The sequence below is a fragment of the Somniosus microcephalus genome, chromosome 7, assembly GCF_052327205.1.
Source record: "Somniosus microcephalus isolate GS21.2 chromosome 7, FLI_Smic_1.0, whole genome shotgun sequence".
NCBI classification, from domain to species: Eukaryota; Metazoa; Chordata; class Chondrichthyes; order Squaliformes; family Somniosidae; genus Somniosus; species Somniosus microcephalus.
In genome coordinates, this window is record NC_140993.1 from 240610537 (window position 1) to 240625064 (window position 14528).

The 14528-nt window shown below is 48.5% G+C and overlaps 2 protein-coding genes across 2 annotated transcripts in view; one reads left to right on the top strand and one right to left on the bottom strand.

Annotated features, from left to right (window-relative positions):
* Positions 1-14528, top strand: part of LOC147115177 (fer-1-like protein 6) — a 904394-nt gene that overhangs the window by 697625 nt on the left and 192241 nt on the right. The window lies entirely within an intron of this gene.
* The window catches only part of LOC147115183 (fer-1-like protein 6), a gene marked incomplete at its 5' end in the record, with an annotated part of 214587 nt that overhangs the window by 108856 nt on the left and 91203 nt on the right, over positions 1-14528 (bottom strand). Inside the window, 3 exons of the mRNA XM_085993912.1 lie at positions 1800-1974; positions 3699-3860; positions 4708-4818. Of these exons, the coding sequence (XP_085850038.1) occupies positions 1800-1974; positions 3699-3860; positions 4708-4818 (448 nt within the window). The remainder of the gene's footprint in view (positions 1-1799; positions 1975-3698; positions 3861-4707; positions 4819-14528) is intronic.

Genomic DNA, 14528 nt, shown 5'->3' on the forward strand with positions numbered 1-14528 from the left:
AAGGAACTCACTTATTTGCCCGGAGAGTGGTTAGAATGTGGAATGTGCTACCACATGGACTAGTTGAGATGAATAGCAGAGATGCACTTAAGGGGAAGCTAGATAAGTACATGAGGGAGGAAGGTATATAAGGGTATGCTGAATCGGGATAGATGAAGTAGGGTGGGAGGAGTCTTGTGTGGCGCATAAACACCAGCATAGATGGGGCGAATGGCCTGTTTCTGTGCTGTAAATTCTGTGCAATTCTCGCTCAGTGTCCTGGCCAATATTCATCCCTTAACCAACACCACACCAAAGCAGAGTAACTATCTTTCATCTCAATGCCTTTTGCGGGACCTTGCTTTGTGCAAATTGACTGCCACGTTTGCCTATGAAAACAACCGTGGCTACATTCCAAAGAGTAATTAATTGGCTATGAAGTGCTTAGGAACAGTCTGAGATTGTGTAAGGTGCTATATAAATGTAAGCCTTCGTTTTCCTTTGTGTTCTGTTCAAATATCTTCAATATTAAACCATATGCAGGTTGCTATTTTTATGAATCAGCCTCAGGATCTAATGAATTTTGACCAGTAAAAATAACACACCAGAAAGAATGAGATGAAGAAACACACTGAAGAGAAAAATCTTCCCCCAAAAGAGGAAATGAAGATGGAAGAAATTAAAATAACATAGAAAGGAAAGAAAAATGAAATAAACAAAATGAAACAAAACATGTGTAAAGAAAATAGGAATAAAAATAAGGAAAAGCTGAAAGTCAAAATGAAAGAGAAAAGAAAATGGACAAAAGAATATTAAGGCAAATAGAAATAAAAGGTACAATGTATAAAGATGATAAAAGAGAAAAAAAGTGAGAAACCTAATTTCCATCAGCTCCTGGTAGTCAGGGATGTCAGGTTGTGTTTTGGGTTACATTTAGCATCGAGTAACTGACCCCTTACATAACGCTCCCTCCTATAACCCAAATACTCGCTCAGTGTTGTGCCATTGCTACCTGAATATATTAATGAGTGTACATTATACAGAGATAATTACCTCCGCGTCAGTCAACCATGAAAATATTCTATAAATAATCTACCCAATATTATGCTCCAGCACGCGAGGTTCATGCAAGTATATTACACTGAACTCACCAAATCAAATTTAAATTTTTGAGACATAAAATGGAGTTACAATGACCAGGTAAAGAAAGAAAGAAAAAACTTGCATTTATATAAAGTCTTTCACAACCTCAGGATGTCCGAAAGCGCTTGACCACCAATGAACTATTTTTGAAGGGAAGTCACTCCACTAGTTGTAATGTGGGAAAGGTGGTAGCCAATTTGTGCACAGCAAGGTCTCACTAATAGCAATGAAATAAATGACCAGATCATCCATTTTTAGCTGTTGATTGAGGGATAAATGCTGGCCAGAAATGTTGGGAGAACTCCCCTACTCTTCTTTGAATAGTGCTGCGGGATCTTTTACATCCACCTGAGAGGGCAGACAGGGCCTCGGTTTAACATCTCATCCGAAAAAAGGCACCTCCGACAGTGCAGCTCTCCCTCAGCACTGCACTGAAGTGCCAGCCTAGATTTTTGTGCTCAAGTCTCTGGAGTGGCGCTTGAACCCAAAAACTTCTGACTCAGAGGCAAGAATGCTACCAATGATCCAAGGCTGACACCCAAAGAATGGTTGGAGCCAAAAATATCCCACCAAAATTCTATTAAAATGCTCACTCATCACAGAACCGGGGATCGCTGCCCCCAGTTAACATTTCAGCTGATTTAAGAGGAGCTTTTGAAATATCCAGGGATTCTCACCAGTTACGTCTCCTGTCTGGTTAAGTGCTGATCGACGACGTTCAGAAGGCTTGTATATGTACTGCTTCAGTGAGTTGACTGTGTGTGTCCCAACAAGAGTGCTGCGGCCAAATGCTCTCCAGTCGACAACAGAGATACAGAGTGGTGGGTGCAGGTGTTCGTTCTCAGGTAATTCCTATCAAAATAAACAGCAAAATCTTTCTTTTACATTACCATTTTTCACAATGCATAAATGTTGTAGCTGTGAAATACAATGGCCCTGATATTTACGGGGAGGGAGCTGGGGACCATGGTAGCGGGGGTGCGGGGGGGAGAGGAGGGCAGGGTGATCCTGGAATTTAACGGCAGGACCTCATTAACATTTTAAAATTCCGTTTCCCACCTGGTAGCCAGCCAGATTGAGAGGCTGGCCGGATACCGGGCGGGAAAGCCTGCGGTAGAAGGATGCAGGGACAGGCCCCAGCAAGAGGGAAAGATTGAGGGTTGGTGGAGGAAGTGGGGGTGGTGGAGGGGGGGTGTTCGGAGCCCAGCAATCGAGGGTGAGAGAAAGATCGGGGGTTGGGGCGGGCTGTTGCCCACACGCAGCAGCGAGGAGAGGCCGCGATCGGCAGAGGGTTTGCTTAAGGGGCCATGGAGAGAACACCTGCTCCTGCTGGCTCACCAGGAGTGCTCGAAAAAGCACGTAACCTTCTGCAGGCGGTTGCTCCCGTCTCCATTTCACTGCCGGGTTTCCCCAAGTCCTGGGAACCCAACTGGCAGCCGTTAAATTTAAATCAGGCTCCTGATTGCGCTGTGGGTGTGGGTGTTCATTCCTGTGGGAGCCTGATTTAAATATTAATATGAACCTACAAGACAGGACACACGCCCGCCTCGCAAACATAAAAATGGCAGCAGGTGCGTACGCGCCTGGTTGGGGTCGCGTTTTGCTGTCTATTTAATTTTAATCCCCCACGCCCCCCGCCCGCCACACCGACCCTCTCCCGCCCACATGGGCAGGTTTATATCGACCCCAATGTGTCAAAGAAGTGAAGCTAGTGAGGACGAGATGGCGCAGTGATAGATGCAGGTTCGGCACTTGTGCCACTCCACTCCCAATCAGAATGGGAAGATGGCGAGTGGAGGCCGTGGCCTCTCACAGCAAAGAATGGCCTAGGCAGCGCCTGGTGCTTCCTGGCAGCCAGCTACAGAGATCATAGGTGAGGCCCTGGTAGCAAGGAGCCGTGTCTTTTCTCTTGGCTTCCACAACACGAGGCCAGATAACAAAAGGGCAGAAAAGAAAGGGGGAAACATATCCAGAAAATTCCTCCTTCCCCCCCCTCAAATAAACTGAAGATAGTGACACAATTTGTTGCTTTAATTGCTCATTGTGGTCCTTTGTTCTAATCAGCATGAAGGGGACTGTGGGTAAGCAAGTTTATAGAGAGAGGGCCCAACATTTCAGGGTCCCTGCTTCGCCCTTGGCAGTGTGGCCTGGCGGGACTTCCATCTGCTACTGTGCCCTGGAGGTAACCCTGTACCAACATCAGAGACGAGGTCATTTAAATAGTCAGGGCAAATGGCCCATATCTGTAGACGCAGGACAAAGGTGCCCACCACAACTGTCCAGCAGAAAATCACAGTAGTACCCTGCCACTCTGATGAGGGAGCCATAGCCCCTTAGTTGGCTGAAGAGGTAATGCTACAATTTTAAACAACTGCACGAGGATGAATTACCTTTCCTTCTTAAAATGTCCGGGGTCTTTATGAAGCCCAGTTTGGAAGTCATGCCTGCTCTCAGCTGGCATGGCTTCTGCTGGACTTCAGCAAGGAGTAATGGGTAGAATTTCTGGGGTAGCCCAGCAATGCTCCCGTAGCTGGCAGCAAAAGTGTATGTGATTAATTCAATGGTTGTCTACTTACTACTGTGAACGAGTCTACTTGAACTGCAAAGTTAGGATTTTTCTTGTAACACTGGATGACAGAAGATTTGATGCTTTTCCCTGAGCATTCAATGAAAACCTGAGGTCGATCCACAGTAAGGAGCTGCACTCGTTTGAGCTCACGAAGACCCCAAAAAAACACCTGCAGAAAATTACATTTCAAAATAAACAGAAGCCAACTTTGACATTTAAAATGTGAGCATTAGATTCAGATTCAAACGAACGTGGAAGATGGAGAGCTGTAGCTCTAAAGAACGCGAGGATGTGCATTCTGAGATACAGGAGGAACTGGATCATGTAAGATGATGATAGTATCATGGGGAGGGCTGTTGCTGAGTGTTATAGCACTAATAGAGCAGTAGGATTTTCTGAGTATCCTTGCCAATATTTATTCCTCAGCCACTTCACCAAAAACAGATTATTTGATCATATACCTCAATGCTGTTTGTGGGACCTTGCTGTGCACTAACTGGCTGCCACGTTTGCCTAATAAACGACAGAGACTACACTTGAAAAGTTATTTACTAGCTGGGAAGCACTTTGGGATGTCCTGAGTTCATGAAAAGCGCTATACGAGTACAAGTTCTTTCTTTCTTTATTGGTTCAGTGCCATGCTCTGCTTTCCTCCCGCTCTGAGCATCACTGAATGGGGTTGTACTGTGCGGAGGCTTCTGTGTTGCCCTTCAGGAGCCAGAGGAAATTGGAGGGGAGAGTCACCCCTGGATTGTCCCCGGTGCCTGTTGGTGACTAGCTACTGGGATTCTAAACTGCAGTTTTGGTAGAGCTATCTGCATCTCCTCAGCAGAAGTATTGGGATCAGGCAGACTAAAGATGGGGGATCATTTACAAGAAAAAAAATACATAATAAGTGTTCTTTTCTAAACAGAGTCGAAGGCGCCCTCATTCTGACAGCAAACCCGATAAAACATAAAGACGGAGAGAGTGCAATAGTTCGACAAGCCTCATGTTGGCTGCACTATACACTGTACCTCCACTTTGTAGTTGTTTAGGACAGGACGGATACTGACTGGCACTGCAAAGATCTGACTTGCATCTGGTTCATCAGTAGGAGGAAGATCTTCAGCTCCTGAATCAGGGATCTGAAAGCACATCATTTGTAGAGCAAAAGATGAAGATTCCACACACTTTTACATTCAACATCATTCTCTCTCCTCTCCTCTGGTCCTTCCCCTCCCCCAGCTAACACCATCTTGATAAACAACCTAACCTGCACTGTTTCTGTCAGTCTTTTATTTTCTTTGCATTAATTTACACTGATGTAAAGAGGTTTAAATAAATCATATTTAAAGTGCAATTAAAAAACAGTCCGCATTCAGCTCACCTGAAGCAACCATCTCTTCCCAATACGAGCTCCTTTGATAGTTTTCCCCTTTCTTGGTCTAACAGTGTGTTTATAGATCAGAATTTTATTGGTAAAATGTTGCCTTGGGGCCCTGGGTCTTTGAAACCACCCATTTTATTGTAGAACTATTTGAATTCATGCTGTAAACTTTGAGGGGGTAGGGTACCCATTTCTGCTGTAAATTTAAATTTGCAATTCAAATTCTATATTCCATAGACTCTGTATAATACCGGTAAATATTTGTTTTTAAATGGCCTGGGTTTGTCCATGAAAAGCACAAATTTCAAATTGCCACAAAAATAATCAGCTCTATAGCATTTTGAGAGACAGATGCTCCCTGTTGGGGAGACTTGGCTACAGTTTTGGGGATATTGGCCTAGAAATTGGGTATAGCCCCGCTTGAGGCGTTAGAACTGGCGGAGCGCTAAGTTTATAGCCAGACAAAAGTTATCGCTGCCTGGCGAGATATTGGGTTGCATCGCCCCCAAAGGGGATTGAGGCGCTAATTCAGCCGTTGCACGGTGCTCCTAAGGCGCAAAAGTTCAGGCGCTACTCAATATCGATGCGGACGGGCGCAGCGCAGGTGATCTCAATTACGGGAAACCACGAGACTTCCAGGCGCCGGCCGGCTCTTAAAGGGGTGGGTCAGTCAGCCTGAGCTTCAACACCCAATGCCCTGTAGGCCTCAGAATCGGCGCTCGCCCTTGTCTGGCGTTACAAACTTGTTCAGCATGGAGAAGGTTAGACAGAGAGCAGAGCGCTTCAGCACTGAGGCTCTGGACCACTTGGTGGCTGCAGTTGAGCGCCGTCGAGATGTCCTGTATCCGGATAATGGCAAGAGGCCGAATCAGAAGGCTTACCGACGATCTTGGAGGGAGGTTGCTGTGAGGGTCAACTCCAGCAGCATGGCGACCAGGACCCCTGTTCAGTGCAGGAAGAAATTCAACGACCTCACACGGATCGTTAGGGTGAGTGATGGTTTAGCAAATGTCTGATTCCCTCCATCTGCAGCTGACTTCGGGCACCCTGTTGCAATGATGCCCCAATGGCCATATGTCAGCATGCACCCATGACCCTTTCTGGGCACACACATGGACAGATGTCTCAAGGCTTCATGTAAGGGCTCTTGCACCATGGGGGCCATGCGATGATCTCTCAAGGCCTCATGTAAGGGCTCTTGCACCATGGGGGCATGCGATGATCTCTCAAGGCCTCATGTAAGGGCTCTTGCACCATGGGGGGCATGCGATGATCTCTCAAGGCATCATGTTACAGAACTTCCCCTTCTTTCCCCTGCAGTCCAAGCTGGCGATGATCCAAAAGGAGCAGCGTCGAACCGGTGGCGGACCTCCACAAGTGGTCACTCTCACGGATCTGGAGGAGAGAGTGCACCAGATACTTGGAGGACGTCTGCCTGGTCCTGTGGCCACTGCATCTGCCGACCCCATTTCCGACAGCGAGGGTAAGACTCTCACCTTTTTCACCTGTTGCCTTCCACTTGGTCCCCCCGCCAGCATGCATCCTCAGTGTGCAGCCATGTCAGAGCCTTGCCACAATCTGGCATGCCTTTCAGCAAACCTGTCCTTTTGCTAAAGCCACTCTTCCACCTCCCACTTTCAGATGAAGCAGCACCAACTGGGGCTCAACGCACTGAAGCTGCCAGTGCCAGTGCCACCGGAGGCGAGGACCAGGAGGAATCCGGACCAGCCATTGCAGAATCCGGGGAGCGGACACATCTACAGACTGGGGATAGTAGTCCCCTGGAGGGGAGGGGGGGGGCTCTGACGATGAACCAGTTGCCGGATCAAGCGGCATGCAGCAACGCACGGGGGATAGGCAAGTTCAGCCACTGTCTCCCCGGAGGGCAAGGCAGGTAGTGATGACTGCTGCACAGAGTGCAGATGAGGTGCGTCGCCTGGCTGAGATGAGCAAACAGGCCCGGGTCAGACACACGGAGCTGATGGCTGCAGTCGAGAAGATGCCTGAGTCAATAGATTCATTGGCTAAGAGTATGTTGGACTTCAGGGCAACAATGGAGAGGACTCTCCAGGGCTTTGGGGCAACAATGGACAGGACTCTCCAGGTCTTCGGGGCAACAATGGACAGGTCTATCCAGGGCTTCGGGGCAACAATGGACAGGACTCTCCAGGGCTTCGGCCCAACAATGGAGAGGACTGTCCACGGCTTTGAGTCGGCTATGGAAAGGACTGTTCAGGGCTTCGGACAATCCCTGGAAAGGTCTGTCCAGGGCTTGTCCGAGGCAGTGGAGCGGTCGGCACCTGCCTTGTCCGAAGCAATGGGAAGAACTGTCCAGGCCTTCTCCGAAGCACTGGCACCTGGCACACAGGTCCTCACTGTTGCCACGCAGTCACTTGCTGTGCTCCTCCACACCCAGATTGACACAACGCGATCTCTCACTGTAGCCACCCTCTCTGCATCAGTGACGATCACCCCGGGCCCTTCCAGTCCCATACAAGGCCAGGAATCAGTGGAGCATGCAATTGTGGCGGATGAGCCGAGCCGCTCCCCTCAGATAGCCAGTGTGTCGTCCGACCATGGTGCAGGTGTCCTCTCTCGGCAGGAGACCATTGCACATGCCAGCGCTGGGACGCCTGCATTGCAGCTGCCACCACCTGCAGGCCACACTGCTTCCAGCCATGGTCACATCAAGCATCCTGCGTCCGCACCCTCCAAGCCCAGAGGTCGGCCAGGCCGTCCCTCAGGGGCTTCTGCGCTTCCAGACAGTCAGCAGGCGTCCCCCAGCCTTGAGCCCGCCACTGGGGTCCAATTACGTAGGAGCAGCAGGGAGGGAAGGGGCCAGGCGCGAAAGAGAAGTCATTCTCCCTCAAGGGGCCAGTTGTAGAGGGAGGTACTGAGACGTTTGTTTGTCCAAATTCAAGGACACCCTCACCTGTTGTTATATTTGCAGAAGGTTTGTTGAGTTTTGCGGCTTTGCCAAAGAGTTCACAGTTATTTTGAAAGTTATGGTTTCTGTTGACCTTACGTTGTTTAGCTGTAATGAACGACTTTTGTGCCAATAAACAGAAGTTTCAATGTGGCATGGTGCATGTGACTAGTTTCAGTGATGCTGGCATTCAGAGGCCGTCAAACATCCAAAGTGCGCATGAGTTAAGACTCTCATCATTCCGCCACAGGGGTCTCGACACGATGCCAGATGAGCCTCTGACGTATGGCCCTTCCACTTTCAGCAGCTCTTCCATCTTCCTCCTCCTCCTCCTTCGCCTGCTCTTCCTCCTCCTCCTCCTCCGCCTGCTCTGCTGGTCGTTGAGGGACAGCTGGAATTGGCTGGCTGCGTCAATTCGCCAAGTTGTGGAGCATGCAGCAGACGACGACGATGTGTCCCACTTGCTGCGGCGAGTACTGCAGGGATCCCCCCGAATGTTCCAGACATTGGAAAGGCTTTTTGACAACACCAATAGTGTGCTGTTTACTGTGCCTGGTCGCCTGATGGCCGCTGCTGATCAGCTCTTCTGCTGGGGTGTCGGCCACACGGAGTGTTGTCATCAGCCATGGCCAGAGAGGATAGCCCTTGTCCCCAGTAAGCCAGCCTCGTCTTCGAGGCAGCCCCTCAAAAAGGTTACAAACTGAGGTCAACCACAGGATAAAGGCATCGTGGCTGCACCCTGGGAAATGTGCGGTGACTGCCATGATGATTTGGCGGTGGTCACAGACCAGCTGCATGTTGAGGGAGTGGAACCCCTTGCGGTTGCAGAAGTCCTAAGGATGATGGCATGGCGCCCTCAAAGCCACGTGTGTGCTGTCACTCGCCCCCTGCACCATGGGGAAGTCCGCAATAGAAGCGACACCCTGCGCGCACTCCGCCTGCTTGTGCAGGGTCCGAGGGAAGGTAATGAATTGACGCCTTCGCCTATAAAGGGCATCTGTAACTTGCCGGATGCAACAGTGGACTGCAACCTGAGCGACAGTCGCAATGTCCCCAATGGCTGACTGAAAGCCTCAATTTTTATGCCAACGGATCCTATCAGTCAGTTTAGCGATCACGGACAGAGAGGTTCTGCAGCGTTCACGCGGCTGCAGATCCTGACCAAGCAGGTGGCACAGATCAGTAACAATGTCCCTCCAGAATCGGAGCCTTCCCAAACACTGCTCCTCCGACATGTCAAGGCTTGTCACCTGCTGCCTAAAGACCCTCGCAGCTTCCCGTCGGATTGGCCGACCTCCATTGCCCCTCCTCCTTCTGGCCAATCCCAGCCCTCTCTCCCGCCGTCTCTCTGCCCCTTCACAGTGTTGGGCGATGAGGCCGTCGCCCTCCAAAGAAGCTCCCATTCCGATGCCAGTTGGTCAAAAGGCTTTTAGGTGTAGTGCTGCAAGTGCTTCGGACAGGTTTGAAGGTCCCAAGTACTGTAAAGCTCAATTCCCAGAACTCCGCTCCACATTAGCTCGCCAACTCTCTCCAGCAACGATCGCAATGAGCAGGCCAAGTGGCTGAAGATTCTGCACTAGAGCTGTCCCCTTTAAATAGCGCCCCCCTACTCCGAGAAGGGCCTGTTAGCCCTCCCTCGAACTGTCACTAATAGCGCTGGGCGTTAAGGCTCCGGGCGCCACCCAATATGCGCTCAGGCGCTCCTAAAAGGCGTTGCACACTGAAATGACGTCATGATCTGCTTGCGCTCGCGGGCGCGCGCAAACACTTAGCGCAGGCGCTAAATGTATAGTCAATATCTGAGTTGTCGCTATCTTCATAGCGAACTCCCCAACATAGGGTATCGCCCCAATTCTAGGTCTCTTTAGGTGCTCAGCGCCGGCGCTACCAACCGAATTTCTAGGTCATTATGCCTTATGCCCCTAGATCACTGATTTAGTTTATGCCAATAAGATTTAGTGGTGAGTCTTCACGCCCTGATACTACAGGTATTATTAATTATTAATTATGTTACAGATGATCATTTAATTCTATATTCAAAGTCACAACCTCATTTAGCAAACTAGTCGCTCACTACGGACTGGATTTTCCTCTATTTTGCCACCCGTTTTCAGGCGTCTCCAGGGCAGATAACGGAGGAAAATCAGGCAGTGGAAACTTACGCTGGATCCCCACCCCAAAATATGGAACCGACCATTTTCCTCAGGCCAACTGGGGGTAGTCATTACTGGCCAACACATACAGATGATGGCGGGTGGGCAGCGATTTTGGTCGGGCTCCAGGTCCATTTCCTACTGCTGTTGCCCAGTGGCTGCCAATGGTGCTCAACACCTCTGCAGAACAGGCATTGGGGTATGTTAGTGTTGGACCAGAGGCATTCCATAGTTAAAGGCCACAAGGGACCCAGAGCAACCTGGAGGTAAGTCTTTAAACATTTTTTAAAGGTTTTTTTTCCAACTTCAAGTTTTTTCTTAAAGTTTCTTTAATTTTTAATACAAGTTTCTTTTCAAGTATTTGCAAAGTTTTTTTTAAAGTTTTAATGTTACAGACTCCTGGGTATCAATGGGGTCTCTCTTAGGCCTCCACTTCTTCTTCTGTTTTTAGGAGGAAGAGGAGGAGGATCAAGAGGACCACCACAGAGATGCAGATCCAGGCAGGGCTCCTTCACTATGTTCCTTTAGCAATGCTTCAGAAGGCTGCCCTCTCCTCACAGTACCTGAGTTGTGGAAGCTGCCAGTCAACTGCAGATACATCTCATAAGGAGACCTTCAGCTGACTAAGATCTGAGCCCATTGCCAGATGGGTCCTGCCATCACGTTCCACCTCAACTCAGTCCTTTGCTGACATTGAGTCTCCTGAACAACTACCAAAGCCCCCATTTGAAGATTATTCTGATACTTCTTCATGCAGGCGTTGCACCACCTTGCCCCAAATAATTCTTCAGAAATCCTATCAGTGACACAAACATCTCACTGACAACCTTCTTACTGTTTAAAGGACCATGCCTCCCCTTGGTGCATACTCTTGGTGCCTACTCTGTGTTCATCTCCTAAAGTGGCAGGAAGTTCTGAGGTGGTTGACCGATGATTTACAGCAGGAGCCTTGGGAGATTAAGGTGACATTTCCTTGACTTTGACTGTGGCAAAAGTAGAGCATCAATTTAGAATGTGATCCAAGTTTCAGAAGGCTTTGTTTAATGGAGGTGAGGGGCACTCACTGCCAAGGCCACCTACCTGCTCCGGCCCGGATCATGCCCTTCATAGGCCTCCTTCCCTCAAAGCTACAAAAAAATGATGTCCTCTTTTAATGGATTAGAGGGAGTTACACCTCAGCTGAGGAATCCTTAAAATTGTGAGCTTGGTGGCCTGAAGAAGCTCCAGTCTCAGACATTGCATTATTATAGAGACCCAAAATGGCTGTCTTGGCCTTCCAGCTGCTGCAGCTACACTGGACGTTCCTCCCCCAAGGGGCAGACTGGCTCTGACTACATAGGATTACATAGGATATATGGCACAAAAACAGGCCATTCGGCCCAACCAGCCCATGCCGGTGTTTCTGCTCCACTTGAGCCTCCTCCCATCTTTCCTCATCGAACTCGATCAGCATAACCCTCTATTCCCTTCTCCCTCATATACTTATCTAGCCTCCCCTTAAATGCATCTATACTATTCACTTCAACCACTTCCTGTGGTAGCGAGTTCCACATTCTCACCACTCTCTGGGTAAAGAAGTTTCTTCTGAATTCCCTATTTGATTTCTTGGTGACTATCTTATATTGATGGCTTCTAGTTATGCTCTTCCCCACAAGTGGAAACATTCTCTCTGTGTCCACTCTATCAAAACCTTTCATAATTTTAAAGACCTCTATTAGATCACCCCTCAGCCTTCTCTTTTCAAGAGAATTGAGACCCAGCCTGTTCATCCTTTCCGGATATGTATACCCTCGCATTTCTGGTAACATCCTTGTAAATCTTCTCTGCACCCTCTCCAGTGCCTCTAAATCCTTTTTATAATGTGCACTGAGGAAATTTGGGCTGGTTCTTGGCAGAGTTACTGTGACAGGTGTGAGCACAGTTTTGGTGAAATGTCATTGGAACTTCATCTTGGGACGAACCAACTCTTCAGCGACTGGCTTTCCTCAGCTCCTCTTTCATGAAAGGTAATTGTAGTGTCCGTGTGTAGATAAAGACACTGAAGACAGGAGTTGGTTCATAGGTATTTACTAAGCAAGTCTGGGGGGGGGGTTTCTAAAGGATATACACAATACACAGGCTTATATAGCCCAAGTGGCAATTACCGGCATTACGCACACCTGGGGCTCTTAAAGGCACATACACCACAATTCCTCCCCTTCTAGCTAACTAGTACATCATATTTTAAGTAATTATTAATTACATGTTATATGCAAAATAATATACATTGCTGTATTAATTAATTATAAGTTAGTCTCTCAGGAGGCTTCCTGACTCGGTCCGGATAACGCCTCGGGGGTGTAGTAGTTTCTGGTGGTGTAGTAGGTTCTTCTGGCAAGGCTGATTCGGCTTGAAGGCCAGTGTCGGGTTCATCGGGCTCCAGTATCACCGGATCGGAGGTAGATATGGGTATCTCTACTTCATCGTTAGATGTATAGAGTGGTGGTGTAGGTTATCCCTTTTCGGATGACTTGATGATTTGGTCAGCATGGCGCCTTATTATGCTGTCTCCGATGTCCACGGTATACATCAGTGGTCCTAATCGTGTGCAGATAGTTCCAGGCTGCCATTTCTCGGTACGGTAGTCCCGGGCCAAAACCGGTTGGCCTATCTGGAAGGCCCTAGTTGGCCTTTCATTCATGCCCTGAAATTGCCGGTTCTCCACGTCCCTTCGGATGTTGGGCTTGACCAAATCCAGCCGGCATCTTAGGTTTCTATTGTAGAACATCATGGCGGGAGTTTGGTTAGTAACCATATGCGTTGCATTCCTATATGCAAATAAGAAGTTATCCACCTTGTGCTGAAGTTTTATGTCTTCATTACCCATGGCCTTGATGGCCTTCTTGAAGGTCTGGACAAACCTTTCAGCCAATCCATTGGTGGCGGGATGGTATGGGGCGGACGTGTAGTGCTTTACCCCATTGTTCTTTAAGAACTTTCTGAATTCTTCAGACACAAATTGCGGTCCATTATGAGAACATATCTGCTCCGGCAGCCCATTCCTGGCAAATATGGTCCTTAATACTGTGATGGTTTTTTCCGTGGTGGTGGAGGACATCTTTATTACCTCCGGCCACTTGGAGTGTGCATCAACTGCGATTAAGAACATTGAGTCCATAAATGGACCAGCAAAGTCGATGTGCACCCTTTGCCAGGGAGATGAGGGCCACTCCCATGGATGTAGAGGGGCCTGTGGCGGAGCATTTTGGACCTTCTGGCATCCTAGGCAGCTCTTGGTCATGTCTTCGATGTCTCCATCGATACCTGGCCACCATACAAACGCCCTAGCTAGGTTCTTCATTTTCACTCCACCCAGATGCCCCTCGTGAAGCTCCTTTAGCACTTTATCCTGGAGTTTGGGTGGAATCACCACTCTGGATCCACACATCAAGGTTCCTCGGCACACTGACAGCTGTTCTCTTCTTTGCGAGAATGCTGGCAACAGTGGTTCGCCATGTGCTGGCCATCCCTTCACTGTTAAATCGTAGACCCGTGAGAGAGTAGGGTCATTTCTTGTCTCCCTTTCAATGGCAGAATTTGTCACCGGTAGACATTCCACTATGGTAGAGTGGAATATCTCTACTGGGTCTACTGTAGGTGCCTCTGCTATCGTTGGCAACGGTAGGCGTGATAAACCGTCAGCATTCCCATGCTGTTTTGACCCTTTGTATTCAATGTTGTATTGGTGTGCCCCTAGAAAAAGGGACCACCTCTGTAGTCTTTGTGCCGTCATAATGGGGACACCTTTTTTAGGGTTGAATATGGAGATGAGGGGTTGATGGTCAGTCAGCAAGGTAAATTTTTGTCCGTGTAGGTAATGGTTGAATTTCTTCACTCCCCATACCAGGCTGAGTGCTTCCCTGTCTATCTGGGCATAGTTACGCTCAGCTGAGTTCAATGAGCGTGACGCAAAAGCTATCGGCCGTTCCGAGCCATCAGGGAATCTATGGGACAATACCGCTCCTATGCCGTAAGGGGATGCATCGCACGCCAGTCTGATTGGTAGTGATGGGCTGTAATGAGCCAAAATTTTCTCGGATGTGATTAAGTCTTTACATTTATGGAAGGCACGTTTACAGTCTTCGTTCCATTTCCAAATCACTCCTGTCTATAGAAGATCATTAAGAGGGTGTAGAATAGTTGATAAGTTCGGTAAAAATTTATGATAGTAATTTATTAATCCCAGGAATGACCTTAATTGTGAAACATTTTCAGGTGCTGGGGCTTTTATAACTGCTTCAATTTTTTCAGGTGACTTATGCAACCCTTCCTTATTAATTATGTGGCCACAATATGATATCTGATTTTGGAAAAATTCGCACTTGGGGCGATTTGCTCGTAGGCCCCGTT